This window comes from Coffea arabica, chromosome 8c (genome assembly GCF_036785885.1).
Source record: "Coffea arabica cultivar ET-39 chromosome 8c, Coffea Arabica ET-39 HiFi, whole genome shotgun sequence".
Lineage (NCBI taxonomy): Eukaryota > Viridiplantae > Streptophyta > Magnoliopsida > Gentianales > Rubiaceae > Coffea > Coffea arabica.
Window position 1 is genome coordinate 12,261,050 of NC_092325.1, and position 15,015 is coordinate 12,276,064.

General features: G+C 34.8%; 1 protein-coding gene and 1 long non-coding RNA gene across 2 annotated transcripts; both read left to right on the forward strand.

The window, feature by feature from the left end:
• The first annotated feature begins 2,572 nt into the window (after nucleotides 1–2,572).
• On the forward strand, nucleotides 2,573–3,937 carry LOC113705801 (aspartic proteinase CDR1-like). Its single transcript, XM_027227709.2, has one exon. The coding sequence runs from the start codon at nucleotides 2,573–2,575 to the stop codon at nucleotides 3,935–3,937; it is 1,365 nt and encodes a 454-aa protein (XP_027083510.2).
• Nucleotides 3,938–8,154: 4,217 nt separating this feature from the next.
• On the forward strand, nucleotides 8,155–10,261 carry LOC140013834 (uncharacterized). The gene is made up of 3 exons (XR_011820648.1): nucleotides 8,155–8,476; nucleotides 9,327–9,386; nucleotides 10,081–10,261. It is a non-coding gene; the product is annotated as an uncharacterized lncRNA (long non-coding RNA).
• The last annotated feature ends 4,754 nt before the right edge of the window (nucleotides 10,262–15,015 follow it).

A 15,015-nucleotide genomic window follows, 5' to 3' on the forward strand; every position in this document is an offset into this window, starting at 1 on the left:
ATACATGGGACAGCATCAGCAGCGGAAGCCTACCTTTTGATATCTTCTTTTGAATTTCATGTTTCTTTCAAACATTATGGGAAAAAGTCCAAAGGCTCTCTTACTTTGGCACAAATCAAATACAGCAACTGTAGTCACGGAATCAAAGAATATATGAACTCCTTGCCCTCAAAGGTCTAATTATATTAGCAGAAATGTAAACAAAAATATCAAAATCAATTGAAGTATAAGCACAAAGTATTATTCCACTTAAAGGTCTAATTAATCCATGAACGCAATCCCATTGTCTCGTCCTCCATTTCTTCAGAAGCATCTTCATTCAATTTTCCCATTTTCAACAACTTGTTAATCAGAATCATTATTATTTTCAAGTTCTTGTGCCTACAAAAACGGACCCAAAGTTAGCAAATATATTGAATTATAATTGTAAATTATCAAACTAATATATATAAGATTAAACAATTAATCAAGGTTTTTTCTTACTTGGACAAAACTTATTGATGCATGTTGTTGTGCTATTGAACTTGAAGACATCAAATCATAGCCTGTTTTGCTCCATTGTTAAATCATGCTCATTGTTCCATCACTTCACTTCTTCTTGCTTTTTCCCAATGTAAGAATTTGGTTACATTCTTTACAAGACATACTACACATTGACATCACCGAGACAAAACAAAGAATTTTCTCCCTTAGTTTAACCCCATGTTGTCACAATTTTGCACAATATTTTACGTCACACTCAACATCCCAACGACTTGAGGAAGGTTCATTTGGAAAACACTACCAATACTCTTTTTTTTTTTTCAAAACTACCAATACTTTTGTGGCTCAAAAAATTACTAGTCCCATGTGAGAGAGTCTGAGTCCCCATCGTGGATGGATACTTGATATTGAATTTCACGGGTCTTATAAATAATAATCATAAACAAGAGATAAGAGTAGTAAGACCAAGGTTGCCAATTGAATTCACAGTCCCTATCACAGATCAAAGGACGAAATTTCAGAACATTCAGTAAAGTATCCACGATGCAACCAATCAGCAGTTTCACTCAGTACATTCAACAATCAACCGCCCAAATATCCCTCCACTTTAACCAGAAACAAAACCCACCTAACGCCATCCATCAAAAACCTCAAACAATAAAAAAATCACTACAAATGGCATAAAAAATAAAAAAAAAAACCGCAACCGAGAGAACAAAAAATGAAACCGCAATAAACTCGTCCAAGGTGCACTAAAAAGCAATCTGGATTTTCTAGAAAGGCCAAAGATAAAGATAGCAGCTTGATACCCGACAATAGTTTCAATTGCTTCAATGGAGTGAATGCCATGCTTCGGAGCAGCGCATGTGACAATTTTGAAAAAGCCGTTGGAATTCCATCGATGGGTTGGAGGGGGGAAAAGGGAAAAGGTTTTGAGGAATCCGAAGGAGGAGGAAGAAGAAGAGTCAATGAAGCAGAGGCTGAAACGACCGTAATTATGTTTTAATTTTAATCGGTTTTGGTTATATTGGTTAAAGAGATTAAGTTTCTTTGCCCGATTAATCGATTAATTAACTTAATATGGTCCAAGTTGAGTTGTTTGAGGGTTTGGTTTATTAAGGGACACTTGGCGAGATTCTAAAGAGTGGGACAGAATGTGAGACAGGGTGTGGTACAGAAGATCCGTTGCCCCCCTAAAGTGGTCTGGAGTAGCAGTAGGAATATGAAAAAAAAAAAAATCCGATGCCCCTCTTAAGCAGTGTTGGTGATCGGCATTCACAAGATGGAACTTTTTCCAAGTTAATCTCAATTTTTGGAAAAAGCTAACACCTTAAGGTCCCTCTAAGCTTCTCATGTGTGCTTTTTAACTAGTTTAAAAAGAAATCTATATCTTAGGCTTCAATTACACCCATCTCAACTAGATTCCATCATATGCTCTTTTTTTTAACACCGTCAAATACTTCTTTCTTCCAAGAAAACGAGTGACCTTTTGGCGAGTTTCATTAGGTACTCATTAAACAAACCCTTTCAATGTTCATTTCTCAGTCCGTTCCTTCATTCAAATTCATATCTTTAGAAAGAATTCATTCCCTTTATTTTGTTTGTTGCTTCAGTTTAGTACATTTGTACAAGTAATGATAGTCAATGAAGGAGATGACGAATAAAACACATGTTCCTGAAAATACGTTGCAAATCAATGTATCTAGAAACCAAATCCCATTCATTGTGCACATAAGCAATAAATATTGCCAGGATCATTCCAAAAACCTTGCTTAATTCCTTTTCAATCAGAAACAAATTAGCAAAGTTCCATCCACGCCCCTCTGAATTCTTTCACATTCTGTATTCAAATCTCAAATTTGCTTATAAGTTTCTTTTTCACACATAATAAGGAAACATTCCATGAATACTCCATTAAAAATCTTCCACATTTCGTATTTCTTTCTCCATTTTTGGTTCCAAAACAAATCTCCTTGTGACTTTCCATATTCTTCCGTTGAACCCTTAGGTTACTATAAGATGGTAGGAAAAGAATACCAATCAGATTCATATTTTCTCCAGGCATCAATCTTCTCAAAATTCCTAAACCATGGCTGCAAAGATTTCTGTTTTCTGTATCTTTTCCACGCTAAGATTCCTTGTAACCTTGATTCTTATCTCTGAATTTCCACTCATTGAAGGAAAAACTGGTGGCTTCTCTGTTGATTTAATCCATCGTGACACTCAAAAATCCCCCTTTCATGATCCCTCCAAGTCACACTACGAACAACTGAATAATGCCTTTCACCGATCGTTCTCTCGAGCTGCATATTTCAAGAAACGAACTTCTCAATCTGATTCCAACCATGCACTGGATTCATCAGCACAAATCCAATCCTACATCACATCTAAGAATGGGGAATATCTAATGAAAGTATCCATTGGAACACCGCCAGTAGATGTTCTAGCAATTGCTGACACGGGCAGCGATCTGACATGGACACAATGCAAGCCTTGTAGTCAATGCTACAAGCAAGATGCCCCAGTTTTCGATCCTCACAGAACATCAACCTACAGAGAAATATCATGCGAGTCTGCATCCTGTGCTGCTGTCGGAACTTCCAGTTGTGATGATGGAAACAATTGCGCGTACAGATTGTCTTATGGAGACAATTCTTACAGTATTGGTAGTCTTGGTGCAGAAACGTTTACATTTAAGTCGAGTTCTGGAAAAAGTATTTCGATCCCAGGAGTTGTTTTTGGTTGTGGGCACCAAAACGATGGCACGTTCAATGAAACTGCTTCTGGAATCGTTGGACTTGGAGGGGGAGCAGTTTCTATTGTCACGCAATTGAGCAAATCAATTGGTGGAAGATTTTCCTACTGCTTGACGCCTTTGGTTTCTGAATCAAACGTTTCAAGCAAGATCAAATTTGGCAACAATGCTGTAGTTTTGGGCTCTAACGTAGTTTCAACTCCATTGATCAAGAAAAATCCGGACACTTTCTACTTTATCAATCTTGAAGGCATTAGTGTTGCAGATAAGCAGATTGCATACGAAAATTCGTCCTCGTCCAAGTTGGATAACACCACTGACGAAGGGAATATAATTATAGATTCTGGAACAACCTTAACATTCCTCCCTCAACAATTTTATGATGATTTGCAATCTACATTGAAGGAATCCATCAATGGTAAACAGGTATCCGATCCTAATGGCCTCTTGGGCCTTTGTTATCAGGTGGAGGATAACATCAAGTTGCCAAATCTTGTGGTACACTTTACTGGTGCAGATGTGGTATTGCCTCCAACTAGTACATTCATTCAAGTGAGTGAAGGGACAATTTGTCTCACATTTGTTCCTTCCGATGATATTGCCATTTTCGGAAACTTGTCGCAGATGAATTTTCTTATTGGATATGATCTTATAAACCAGAAGCTCTCCTTCTTGCCAGTTGATTGTACCAAATATTAGTAGAGAAATTTGGTATGCTTTTAAAGCAATTGTCTGCAGTTTTATTAGATCATATTGTGATTCACATTTCACCGTCCAAATACTGCTGTATTTTTCTGCTATGCTAGTTTGAATTTATTGTGATTAATATTCCAAAACTCATCTGTTTTGACCTCATCTCAAGCCAGATTTGGTCCTTTAAACTATACTTGTATTCCCATTTTTTCCTTTAATTTTAAAATGAGATACTTTAATCCTTGCAATATAGAATTTGACCCAAATAAGTAAATTCTTTAACTGAACCTTAGATGTTATGTCTAAATGAGACAAAATTTTATACTTTAAAAAGGACAAAAGTGAAATGAATTTTGTACTTAAGAGATTAAAAATAGAATAAATTTTTATATTATAAGAATTAAAGTGGGCATATTTCATATTTTAAAGGGTAAACTATTCCATTTTAAAGTTTAAGAATAAAGTAAGAATTCAAATATAATTAAAAGGTACAAAGTAGAATTAACCTATATTGTATTTGTGACAAATGCTGCCGTGCTGTGAGATAGCATTGGAAATGTATGTTGAAACAAGTTTTATTTGCTTTAGATTAAAAGGGTAATCAAGAAAATTGGTTATGTTGAAACAAGTTTCTTTTCATCTTGGAATTTGGCTCCTCAATTTTCTGGTGAGTTTTTCTTTTGCAATTTTTTTTTAAAAATTTAGTTACAAGAACCTTAAAAAAATTTCTCAGAATTTTTAAAATGCGTACTTTAAAATACTTTTAAAAAAAAAACACACTAAACTTTTTCCCTTCCTTCTTTTCTTCTTCTTCCCTCCCTTCTTCACCTCAACCGCCCACCACCAACATTGTCGGTGGCACTAGCTACTCCTCTCTATTTGCTTTTCTTTTTTTTTTCTTTTCTTTTCACCCTCCCTCCCTCCCTATCCTCCTCGCTCCTTCCCCTATCCTCCCTCCTCTTACTCTCCTCCTCTCCTCTTCCCATCTCCTCCTCCTTTCTCCCTTTCCCTACCACCTATACTCCCTCATGGAGGCAGGTGAGGGACGGGTGAGGGACGGATGAGGGAGAGGGATCGGTAGGAGAGGGGAAAAGGAGAAGGATGAGGGATACGAGAGGAAGTGGGAGGAAGGAGAAGGGAGGGAGAGCGAGCAAAAGGAAAAAGAGAGGAAAAAACAAAGAGATGCCAATCCAAGGTGATGATGGCCAACGAAGGAGGCCGTGGTTGGTGGTGATGGGATTCGTGGCAGTGGCAAGGATGAAAAAAAAGAGAGAAATGAAAAAGAAAAGAAAAAAAAGAAATTTTCATTTTTTTTACAAAAATATTCTACCACTTCTACGGTAAATTACTATAAAGTTTATACAAACATCCAAAAAACTCACCATTTAAGTGGGGCCTATGTTATGGACTTTCTTTTTTGGTTTTCCTTTTTGCTTATATATAACGATTTCTCTGTACAAAAATGTAATCATGTTACACGTTTGTCTTTCTTCTCACAAGATATTTCATTGGTTGATGAATGATTTTATTGGTCTAAAATGTCGAATTTCTTTTGATCAAGTGATAATCAAATAGATGCTGACAAGTGACTAATTTATGTTATATTTGAATGATATTTTTAGTCATTTTGGCAATATTGCAGAAAAGAAATGGAACATTTTGGCTATAATTGGTGTAAAATGCTTTTAAGTGATTAAATAAGGTTTTTGTCACTTTTTACTTGCATTTTGTCCATAATTTGTATAGGAGTTGGAACTATACTTCATTTGGATGAAACAGGAAGTTGACAGCTTTGACACATCTTTGTATTTCGGCTATAACTTGAGCTATAATGATCAGATTGAGATGATTCTTGAACTATTTTGAAGATAAGAGATAGAACTACAATTCATCGGGAGACATCAAAATCCAGTTTGAAGGTTTTCCAGGTCAAAAAGCCGAATTACAGTAGCTAATTTTCTATGGTCGAAGCTAAGACAAGGCAGTGAGCAGTCAAGGGTATTTTTGTCATTTGTCCACCTACACAAATCCAAATGAAATGGTTCTTGATGCATTGGAAAGCTAACTCAAAGAGCTACAAGTTTTATGTTTTGGTCAAGAGTTAATTCAGCTTCTATCATTGAGAAAAGTCCAATTGAATTTGATAAAAAATTGGAATGCCTTGAAGACTAGACAGAAATTGCTAAGTATGGCAGGGGAGCAATCCGGCAAGATGAAGGCCGGATTTGTGGCCGGATTCTAGTCAGAAATGGCTGCTCTCCACTTGCACAACTTGTTTCCTCCTCCAATAATTCACAGCTATTATGGACGTGTGACAACAACTTTGTAGCTGTAAAAGTGATGTTTGAAGCCTCATTTCTTGACTAAATCATCTATAAATAGCCATGGACTTGCAAGGATCAAGAGAGCTTGGAGAGTGCAAGAAATACCACAAAAATGTAGTTCTTACATTTTCTTAGTGTTAGGTTAGTATAGTATAGGATAGTTTAACTAGTAGTTCATCCTTCTTGTTTATTAGCTAAGCAAAGATGAAGATGGAGATGAAGAAGGCAAGGAAAGAGCTTATATGACAAGGGTTACTTTTCCTTTCCAACTATTTATCTTTTGTACTTGATTCTAAGTTTAGTTAATATACAAGTTTGGATTCTATGTTTATTATGTGTGTCTAAAGCTTATGCCTTGGGTTTGGTTGAACTTTTTGTGATTGTTGGTGTTTATTTTTTGGCTATTTGATGCTATTATTTTGAGCAAGTTATTTAGCACTTTAGCTCTTTAAATCATGATTAATTTGGTACCATATAATCGTGATTATCCAAAGGTGTTATTTCTTCAATGAAAATTCAGATTTAACATTAGTTCAAGAAGTGTTAAACCTAGGGAGTACACTCACGAGAGTAGAGGTGCACCTATGTTGCTTTAATGATTCATTTCATATAATTTCATAGAAGAAATGAACTTGTAGCTAAGTTCATAACCACGAGAGTAGGTATGGATTAGTTATAAGTATAGTTGATTCACTACGAAAGTAGGTATGGATTAGTTATAAGTATAGTTCATTCACTACGAAAGTAGGTTTCACATACATAAGGAAGTTACGCCAAAACTAGCCCAGATAGTAGTATTGAATGATTCAAAAATAACACTTGCATGAGTAGTTAGGAATATCATGACCTAAGGAGCTTTCATTTGTTTTTATCTTGCATAGGTTTAGCATAGTTTTATCTCTTTTAATTCATTGATTTTCTAAATGATAGAGAAACTTTAGTAGTGCCGGTAATTGCCCAATCTTCCTTGTGGGATCGACCCGATATATGCCCTAAACTACTAGTTGACCTGTATACTTGCAGTCAAACGGGTATAAATTGGTTTTAAACTTGTATTTGTATTAAAATCCCGTCAGATGCTTTTAATATCTCATCAACAAAGAAAAAGCTATGTATTTCCAAGGCATTATAGATGCAATGTTAAAATCAAATAACTAGAAGTAATTAATCACAGCAGAAAAGGCAAGGTAAAGCAGAATATCTCGAACACATGAAATAAAAACCATGTGAAAAATAATGCTGGCAATATTTGCCAGAGCAAAATGTAGCTTCCAGAGCAGAGTTTGCATTAAAAAAAAAACAATTTTGTCCATCATCAAACAGTATTGTTTTACATAGCTAAATAATTTTGGCACCAGCATGCATTCATTGACAAAAGTTTCTCACTTTAGCAACTTGCACTAGTCAAACATTCTTGTTCTTGTTTCTTCTGTGAGGACTTGAAAATTCGTTTATTTTTTTATAATTCTCTTTTATTTTGAATAAGTTAATTTATATTTTCTTTAATACTAATTTGTTTCCCTTAATAGTTGTAATAAATAATAGAGTCGAGAGTTTTGCTTTTACTTTTATAGTTAGTGGATGCCCCAAGGTTTTGGTGCATTGGAGTAGTGTGATCAATTGGTGAGGTGTGTGCACTAAATTTGGTTGATTAGAGTGGGTATTAAGCAAGAGAAAGTATGTGATTAATAGTGCTATGAGTAAATTAGTGAATCATAAGTTAAAAATACAAGAGAGACAAAGAAATAGGCTTGAATCGAGTCGATCTGCTTGTTACCGGTCAAAGACACTACTTGACCAAGATTTTATTTCTTTAATCTTCTTATTTTCCTTTTGTTTCCCATCCCTATTTTTCCTTAGCATGTTGGCTGAAATTTTTACTAAAAAGAGAGGAAAAGAAAAAAAAAGCAAACAAGGAATGGTTGGATGCCAAGTGTTGGCCATCAAGACAACCGTTGACCAAGAACCTTTCTTCCATCTTTATCTTTCCTTTCACCGAAAATTCCCTCACTTTCAGCCCTTCTTGGCCGACTCTTAGAGAGAAAAAAAAGAGAGAAGAAAACTTCCATTTTCACCTTGCTTTTGCCTTGATTGAGTGAGGAATCAACAAGAACCACTAATCTAATCCGAAGGAAGTTTCAGCAAGGTGACAAGAAGGCTTGTAGTGGAGTGATTTGGAGAGGAAAGATTTGGTTTTTCATTTTCTCCTAGAGGTTTGAAGGTATTAAGTTGGCAAACTCTCCTTCTCTTTCTTATCTTGCATTTTATTGGGTAGATGACTTGAATATAGAAGTTTTATGGAAGATATCATGGATTTGTGAAGATTGGTGAATTTTCCAGCTTTGTCTTATATTTTCCAGCCATGATATGATGATATCTAGCCTTGTTATGGGCTTGAGAGTGTTAATATGAAGATTTCTAGCTATAATATGACTTTTTAGCTTCCAAATAAGAATTTCCAGCTTTAGTTCCAAATTTCCAGCTTTGGTAGAGAATTTCCAGCTTAGGTATATGATGAGTATATGCTAGGTATATGTTTGATATAGTTAGTTTTGTGCCTAAAATAAGCACCCTATGTATCTTATAACTTGTAGACTTGATTGGGGCTGTTTTACTATGGAATGTTAGCTTTGCAATTTGAGGAAAAGTTGAGGTAAAATAGGGAAGTGATGCCCGTTTTTCTTCTTGTGGGGTAAGTGAGTGAAAGTGGAAGTAGAGGTGCGATTTGTGATCGATTTCGACTTAACTTGCTTAGGAATGTTTGAGTTGACCTTGGTAGTGATATGTAAGCTGAAATTTTGCCAAAAACTATATATTTTGCAAGCGGAAAGTAATGGCCACTTTAAACAAGATTTTCTAGATGCATATATCAAGCTATAAACTTAAAGATTTCAATCATTTCTTTATCAAAACCAAAAGAGTGGGCATGTATTTTTTAGGGTTTATTAAGTATTATGATTACTATTTAGATTAGTTTTATTTACTTGATTTTTCTTTGATATTAATAAGTGAAGATCGTATATTTCGAAAACCTATTTGATTACTTGTTGCTATACGACATTTTATCGCAGATTTTGACTCTGGCTAGGGGGTTGGACCTGAGCTTGATTCTGATAAAGAGTGAATCATTGGTGAGTGTCTCCAATTGCATGACCAAACTTGATACTTGAATGCAATGCTTTGTTAATGTGATTGGAAAATACTTGACTTGTTTGGTCGGGCAAGGGTGTAATTTATCGCACTTGTCCTAATTTGATTAATTACTGTACATTGGTTACGAATGGTTTGATGTATATGTGTATGACTTGAATACTGCTTCGGATCCTAACCCTATTGGTTAGTTCGTCGAATCGAGCCAGCAAGGACTCGGTCAAGGAGACTAGCGAACCATAGGTACTGTTTATTGTTTATTGTATAATCCACTGGATATGGTCCACTGGATTCGGTATACTCGAGTATTACCACCATTGTTAATATTGGAATTCGGGTCCGGTAGGGAGTTTGATTGGTGGATGGTGTTGGAGTTAAGTGTCGCTCTACTAGACTTGCTACAATACTTTGAAAGTTGACGGAGTGTCAACTGCTTCTTGACAAGCTGCGGCTGAATTAGCTCGCAAGAGCGAACTATATCCTTATAACTGAAAATGTTGAATACCTAATTAACTTGTTGCTTGAAGTGTTATTGTTAACTTTCATGAACTTTTGTGCTCGCCCACTTTGAGGTTTCAAGTTTTATATAATGGCCAACTTGCTACTTGTTTTTGCATGATATTTTGGAACCTCACTGAGGTTTAACTCACCACATTAGTTTTGTTTTCCTTACAGAGGATGCGAGCATGAGCGTGATGCTAGGACAGGCTAGTTTTATCTAGACCTTTTGATTTTTGTATTTGTACTAGCGCTAGTGTTCGATTAGGGTTAGGAGTTCAAGAATTTTTGCTACATTTGGGTATGTATAGATATTTGAGATAGCCATGTGTATAAATGTAAATTTTAAATTTGAGAATTGCTACTTCTTTTGCTTTTGAAGTTTTTAATTTATCTTTGAAACTGTGTGAGTGAGTCTTAGCGCGAGTTAGACAGGCGGTCCGCTAAACCCTAGGGTACGTCCTAGGGAGAGGTGGGGTCGTCACATTTTCCCCCACCAAATTGCGCTTGAAGAAAAACTAAGAAAAAATTTGTAGAGTTTGAAATTCTCATTTTACAAATTGTGATATGAAACCAAGAGGATAAGAGATTTCGAAAGGAACAACTATAATTTCCAATGTTCAGCAATCATCACATGCTCTTGAAACCGCCAATTATGTTTTTTATTTTTCATAATTTTCCAGGCTATTCTCTTGCTTCCTTGCTTTTTTAGGGAGAGAGGGAAAGACAATTGATTTTTTTTATATAAAGGTTGGATTAGATATGGGGAGCGTGTGGTGTGGTAGAGGAAGTTTGTAATGGGTCTAGAAGGCTTATTAGTTAATCAGAAAATTAACAAATATTGATTAATGATGAGTAAAGTTGTCCCTTAATGCAAAATTTGATATGGAAGTGAAATTTTGCTCTGACAATATTGCCATCTTAAAAACAAATAATTAGAAATACTTAAATGGAAAAAGCAAAGAATTTAAAGAATTTACCTTTGAGGATGGGGGAAGCAAAGCACAAGAGAAATTAGCAACGAAAGTAAAATGAGGTAAGCAAAGGGAAATATGGTGTCAAAGAAGCAAAGATAAAGAAAGCTAAAAGGAAAATTTGAAAGGCAATTAAGAAAATGTTGTTTAACTTATTATCCAACTTGCCGTTTCCTTGTTACATAATATACTATCCCGTAAGTGTTCGAGTTTTTCTATTTCATAAGAAGGGCAGTACAACATATGGCTAATGATTTTTTAATGATACATGTTAACATACCTAAATTATACTAGACTTATTATGTAAATATAGATATTCATAATTATTACATATAAAATTTATAACATTAAGAGCTTGACCCATTAGGATCACATGAATAAAATCTAACACCCAAAAAGGCACATAGAGGAAATGAACCAATATGTATTGTTCATTAGGCATACATGGTGAAGGGAAGATTTGTTTCTCATTTATTCCACTTTCTACATATACATAAAAACACATCCCTCCTTCCCCATATTGAGTCGTGTGACGGAAGGGAAAGAGTTGGGCATGGAAATGCCTCTGTTCACAATAAAAACCCTCTATGATTGTACATGGGCATAGAATAGTGACTGACTATCCAGAGGCATTTATGTCATTCAGCTATAAAAGATTGATCTTGCTTCCCCAATATAAAATGGGCATGTAATAGTATTGAATTGTTGGCAGGCATTGGTGTCTTAAAAAAATTGATTAATTCTTTCTCGTCCTGGCTCATTTGTACACTTGTATATATGTGGGCCATCGGAATTAGTTTTAATCAGGGGATATGTGTTAGATTCTCAACCATTAGGTTTGTGCTTAATTTAGTTACAAATATCAACAGCCATTAGATGCATTCATCAGATGATTAAAGATGGGCTCTATTGTGCAATTTAGGGAAAAAAAGGAGCAATAAGGAGAATTCAGGCAACTGGTTCTCTGCTGTCTCCCACCTCTTGCCTACGGCCTTCAAGAAAACTAAAGTGTTAAGTAACATTCTCCCTCCCACCATATGCTTTTGTTCACCAAATCTCTCTCAATCTCCTTTGTAAAATGGACATCCCTTACCCGCTAATGCTAATTATTACCATGGAAAGTAGTTATTGCGTGGTTAGTATGTGCTTCTACACCAAAAAATCAGGAATTTTTACCGAAGAAAAATGGGTTTCCATTTTTGTATGCTTAGTTTGTACCCGATCTCTTTTTGCGCCCATCGGATATTTGTGGAAAAAAAATCATTCAAGAATTCCTTTTCTTCGATTTGATGTAACGGAAAAAAATAGATGGTAGCCATTTATGTTTTGTAGCTTTAAGTATAGAGACAAAAGCCTGGAAAGGAATCGCATATATAAGAATTTGTTCCTCTATCTTAGAAGGCTTTTTGGAAAGTGGAAAAATTCTATAGCCAATAAGGAAGGAAAAATAGGTATCAATTCGTATCTCATCTGAAGTTTTTCCGTTGGCCAGAGAATTTATGATGGGAACCCGAATCTCCAAACTCCCGCTCTTAAAGAAACAAATTGCACAGGCAGCAGAAGGATCTATCTTAACCAAATAATGGAACAAAATTGATGGAAAACCTCGATCCCTCCCCTAAGGTGTGAACCTTAAATCTAATCTTGACCCACAATCTAATGAATTAGCGAATCAAGATGTGTTGGTAGAATGATGCCACAATTTAATGTAGTTTTGAATTAATAAGTCAAAACTTGAACAAAGAAGCCACAACTCACTTTGTATCAAAAGCATTCTCAAGAAACAAGAAAGAGATGTCTCTCTCAAACTTTATTTCTCATAATTGTCTAACTACTGAAAACATCATAAGTTTGGCTATTTATAACCTTACATAACTCAAAACCCTAACCTATTTGCAAAACTTTAGGTTTCCTAAAAAGACACAAAATCCCTAAACCTAAAGAACACTAATATTTGTGTCTAAATATGCTAAATATGCCTTAATAGGCTCACAAGACCCAAATAAAATTACTTAAAACTACGAAAGTCGCTAAAAATTGGAAAAGTTGGTCCGACAAGAAACCATCAGATGGTTTCTATGTTTTCTCTACCGATTTTTTCAACCAGTTATAATCCATTCCACGGTTAGATCGGTTAGATCTCCCAGTTACACTTCTTCCAAACTTGGATTCGTATCAATTTATGTCATTGTTTTCTTATGCATGATATCTACATAAAAAATGCAGAAAGTGAGATCATTCTTACACAAAGTCTTGCTAATTACCTTATTTCTCATATTTTTTCCCCACGTGATTACTGTCTTACATCAGTAAAATTTCCATAAACAAAATGCTCTCATGTGAAGGTATGTTTTTCAGATTTCATCAAAATATAGTGTTAAGTGTTATTAATTATCTATTGCAAAATTTTTTTAAAATGTCAGTATGTTTATGGAACCTTTTAGTAATTCCTTTCTCTCCATGTTTCTGTTTTTTTTTTCCCCTCTGACTCTTTGCTAAAGGTCAAGAGTCATTCGAAGGGAATCTCTTTGCTTCTAGGTTCACTTCTCTACTTTTCTAAACATGCTATGTCATATCACACAACAAATACTACTCATAAGCATTAGTGATTAGTACTTTTAATAAGTTAGTACATTTCTAGAATTATTAATTCTTTTTTGTTATATTTCATGATTTTGGTATTGTAGATATGAATTATTACTGTTATGCCTTGGAAAATGCTGATCATATGCAGATTTTAAAAGTTATTATTCTCTTGGAATTAATAGCTTTTTTATATATTGGATTATTTAGGAAGTAAGTTTATTTTAACTTTTTGAATTTTCTATGCTAATGAGATGTTTCGTTTGGGTTGACCTTGCTTGTATGCATGGAGCTTTTTTTTTTGTCATCCATTTAATTATTTATTAGTTAAAAATTAGTTTTATGGTTTTCATCGATATGAAAAAAATAAACATTAATCGAAATCTTGATTTGATGGATGAAATCTTTAATGAAACTTATAGGTGATACGAACCTACTATGAAGGCCATGAACTCATATCCCACAAGACCCCGGATCTAGACGAAGAACCAAGTTGGCAAGGATGTGAAATGTCCTTAACCCTTCTAAATCCCGAGTTTATAATGTGAGAACCCGAAAATTTTCTGAATTTCTAGGCCTTATTTTCTTTCTTTGTACCCGTTATCTATGTATTTGTTATTATGTTAACTTTAGAGATATTTTTATAAGTAAATACAGTTTTTAAATTATTTTTCTAGTATAAGTTAGTTCATGAGATATTTGAAGTGTATATTAGACGTGGGACCCGCTAGTGCGTTAAGTGCGGTTAATTCGGCCAATTAGGTTCAGTTTTGCATTAAGGGATTAATTGACTAGGTGCTAGGAGATAATTAGATGTTAGCTAGATTAATTTGTTAGGAAAGACAAAAGGATAAGTGTTAAACCTAAAAAGTGCTAGGTGGCGCGTTTTAATTGGAGGGTGGACTTTGACTAATTTCTTTCACCTTTACTAAACATGAATTTTGACCAATTTCATCTTCATTTTTCTTTCTCTTGGCCGAACAACATAGAGAGAAAAGAGAGAAAATTCCTCAACTTTTGCCTTCTATTCTCTTGCTTAATCTCTTGATCCAACCATTTAAACTTCAAATTCCTCCATAAAAACCTATTGCTAGTAGGATTGAAGAAGGTGGTGGAGTGGTTTTAGAAGTGGAGGTGCTAAGTTGCCATCTTTCTTGAGTTGTAAAGGTAAGTTGCTAAGAAATCTCCTTTTTGTTCTTAATAAGGAAAGATTAGTGGTTTCTAGTGGCTTAACATGTTAATTTGTGGAAGACTTCATGGGTTGAACTAGTGTTTGTTAAATTTCTGATTTAATGGAGATTTTTCTGATTTTATGGGATGATTATGGTTTAATCATGGTATAATAGCTTGTTATGGTGTAAAATGGAGCTTGTATATGTTTGTTAACGGAAATTTTCAGTTTTGTGCGGAAATTTTAGCTTTAGGGTTCCAATTTTCCCTGTTCTGTCTGGTTTTATTCGAGCATGTTAGAGGCTGAATTAGGCTTAGGTTAAAACATAAAAGTTGTAGCAAATGATGTTAACTAGCTGCCTACAAAATTTCATCTCAATCGGAG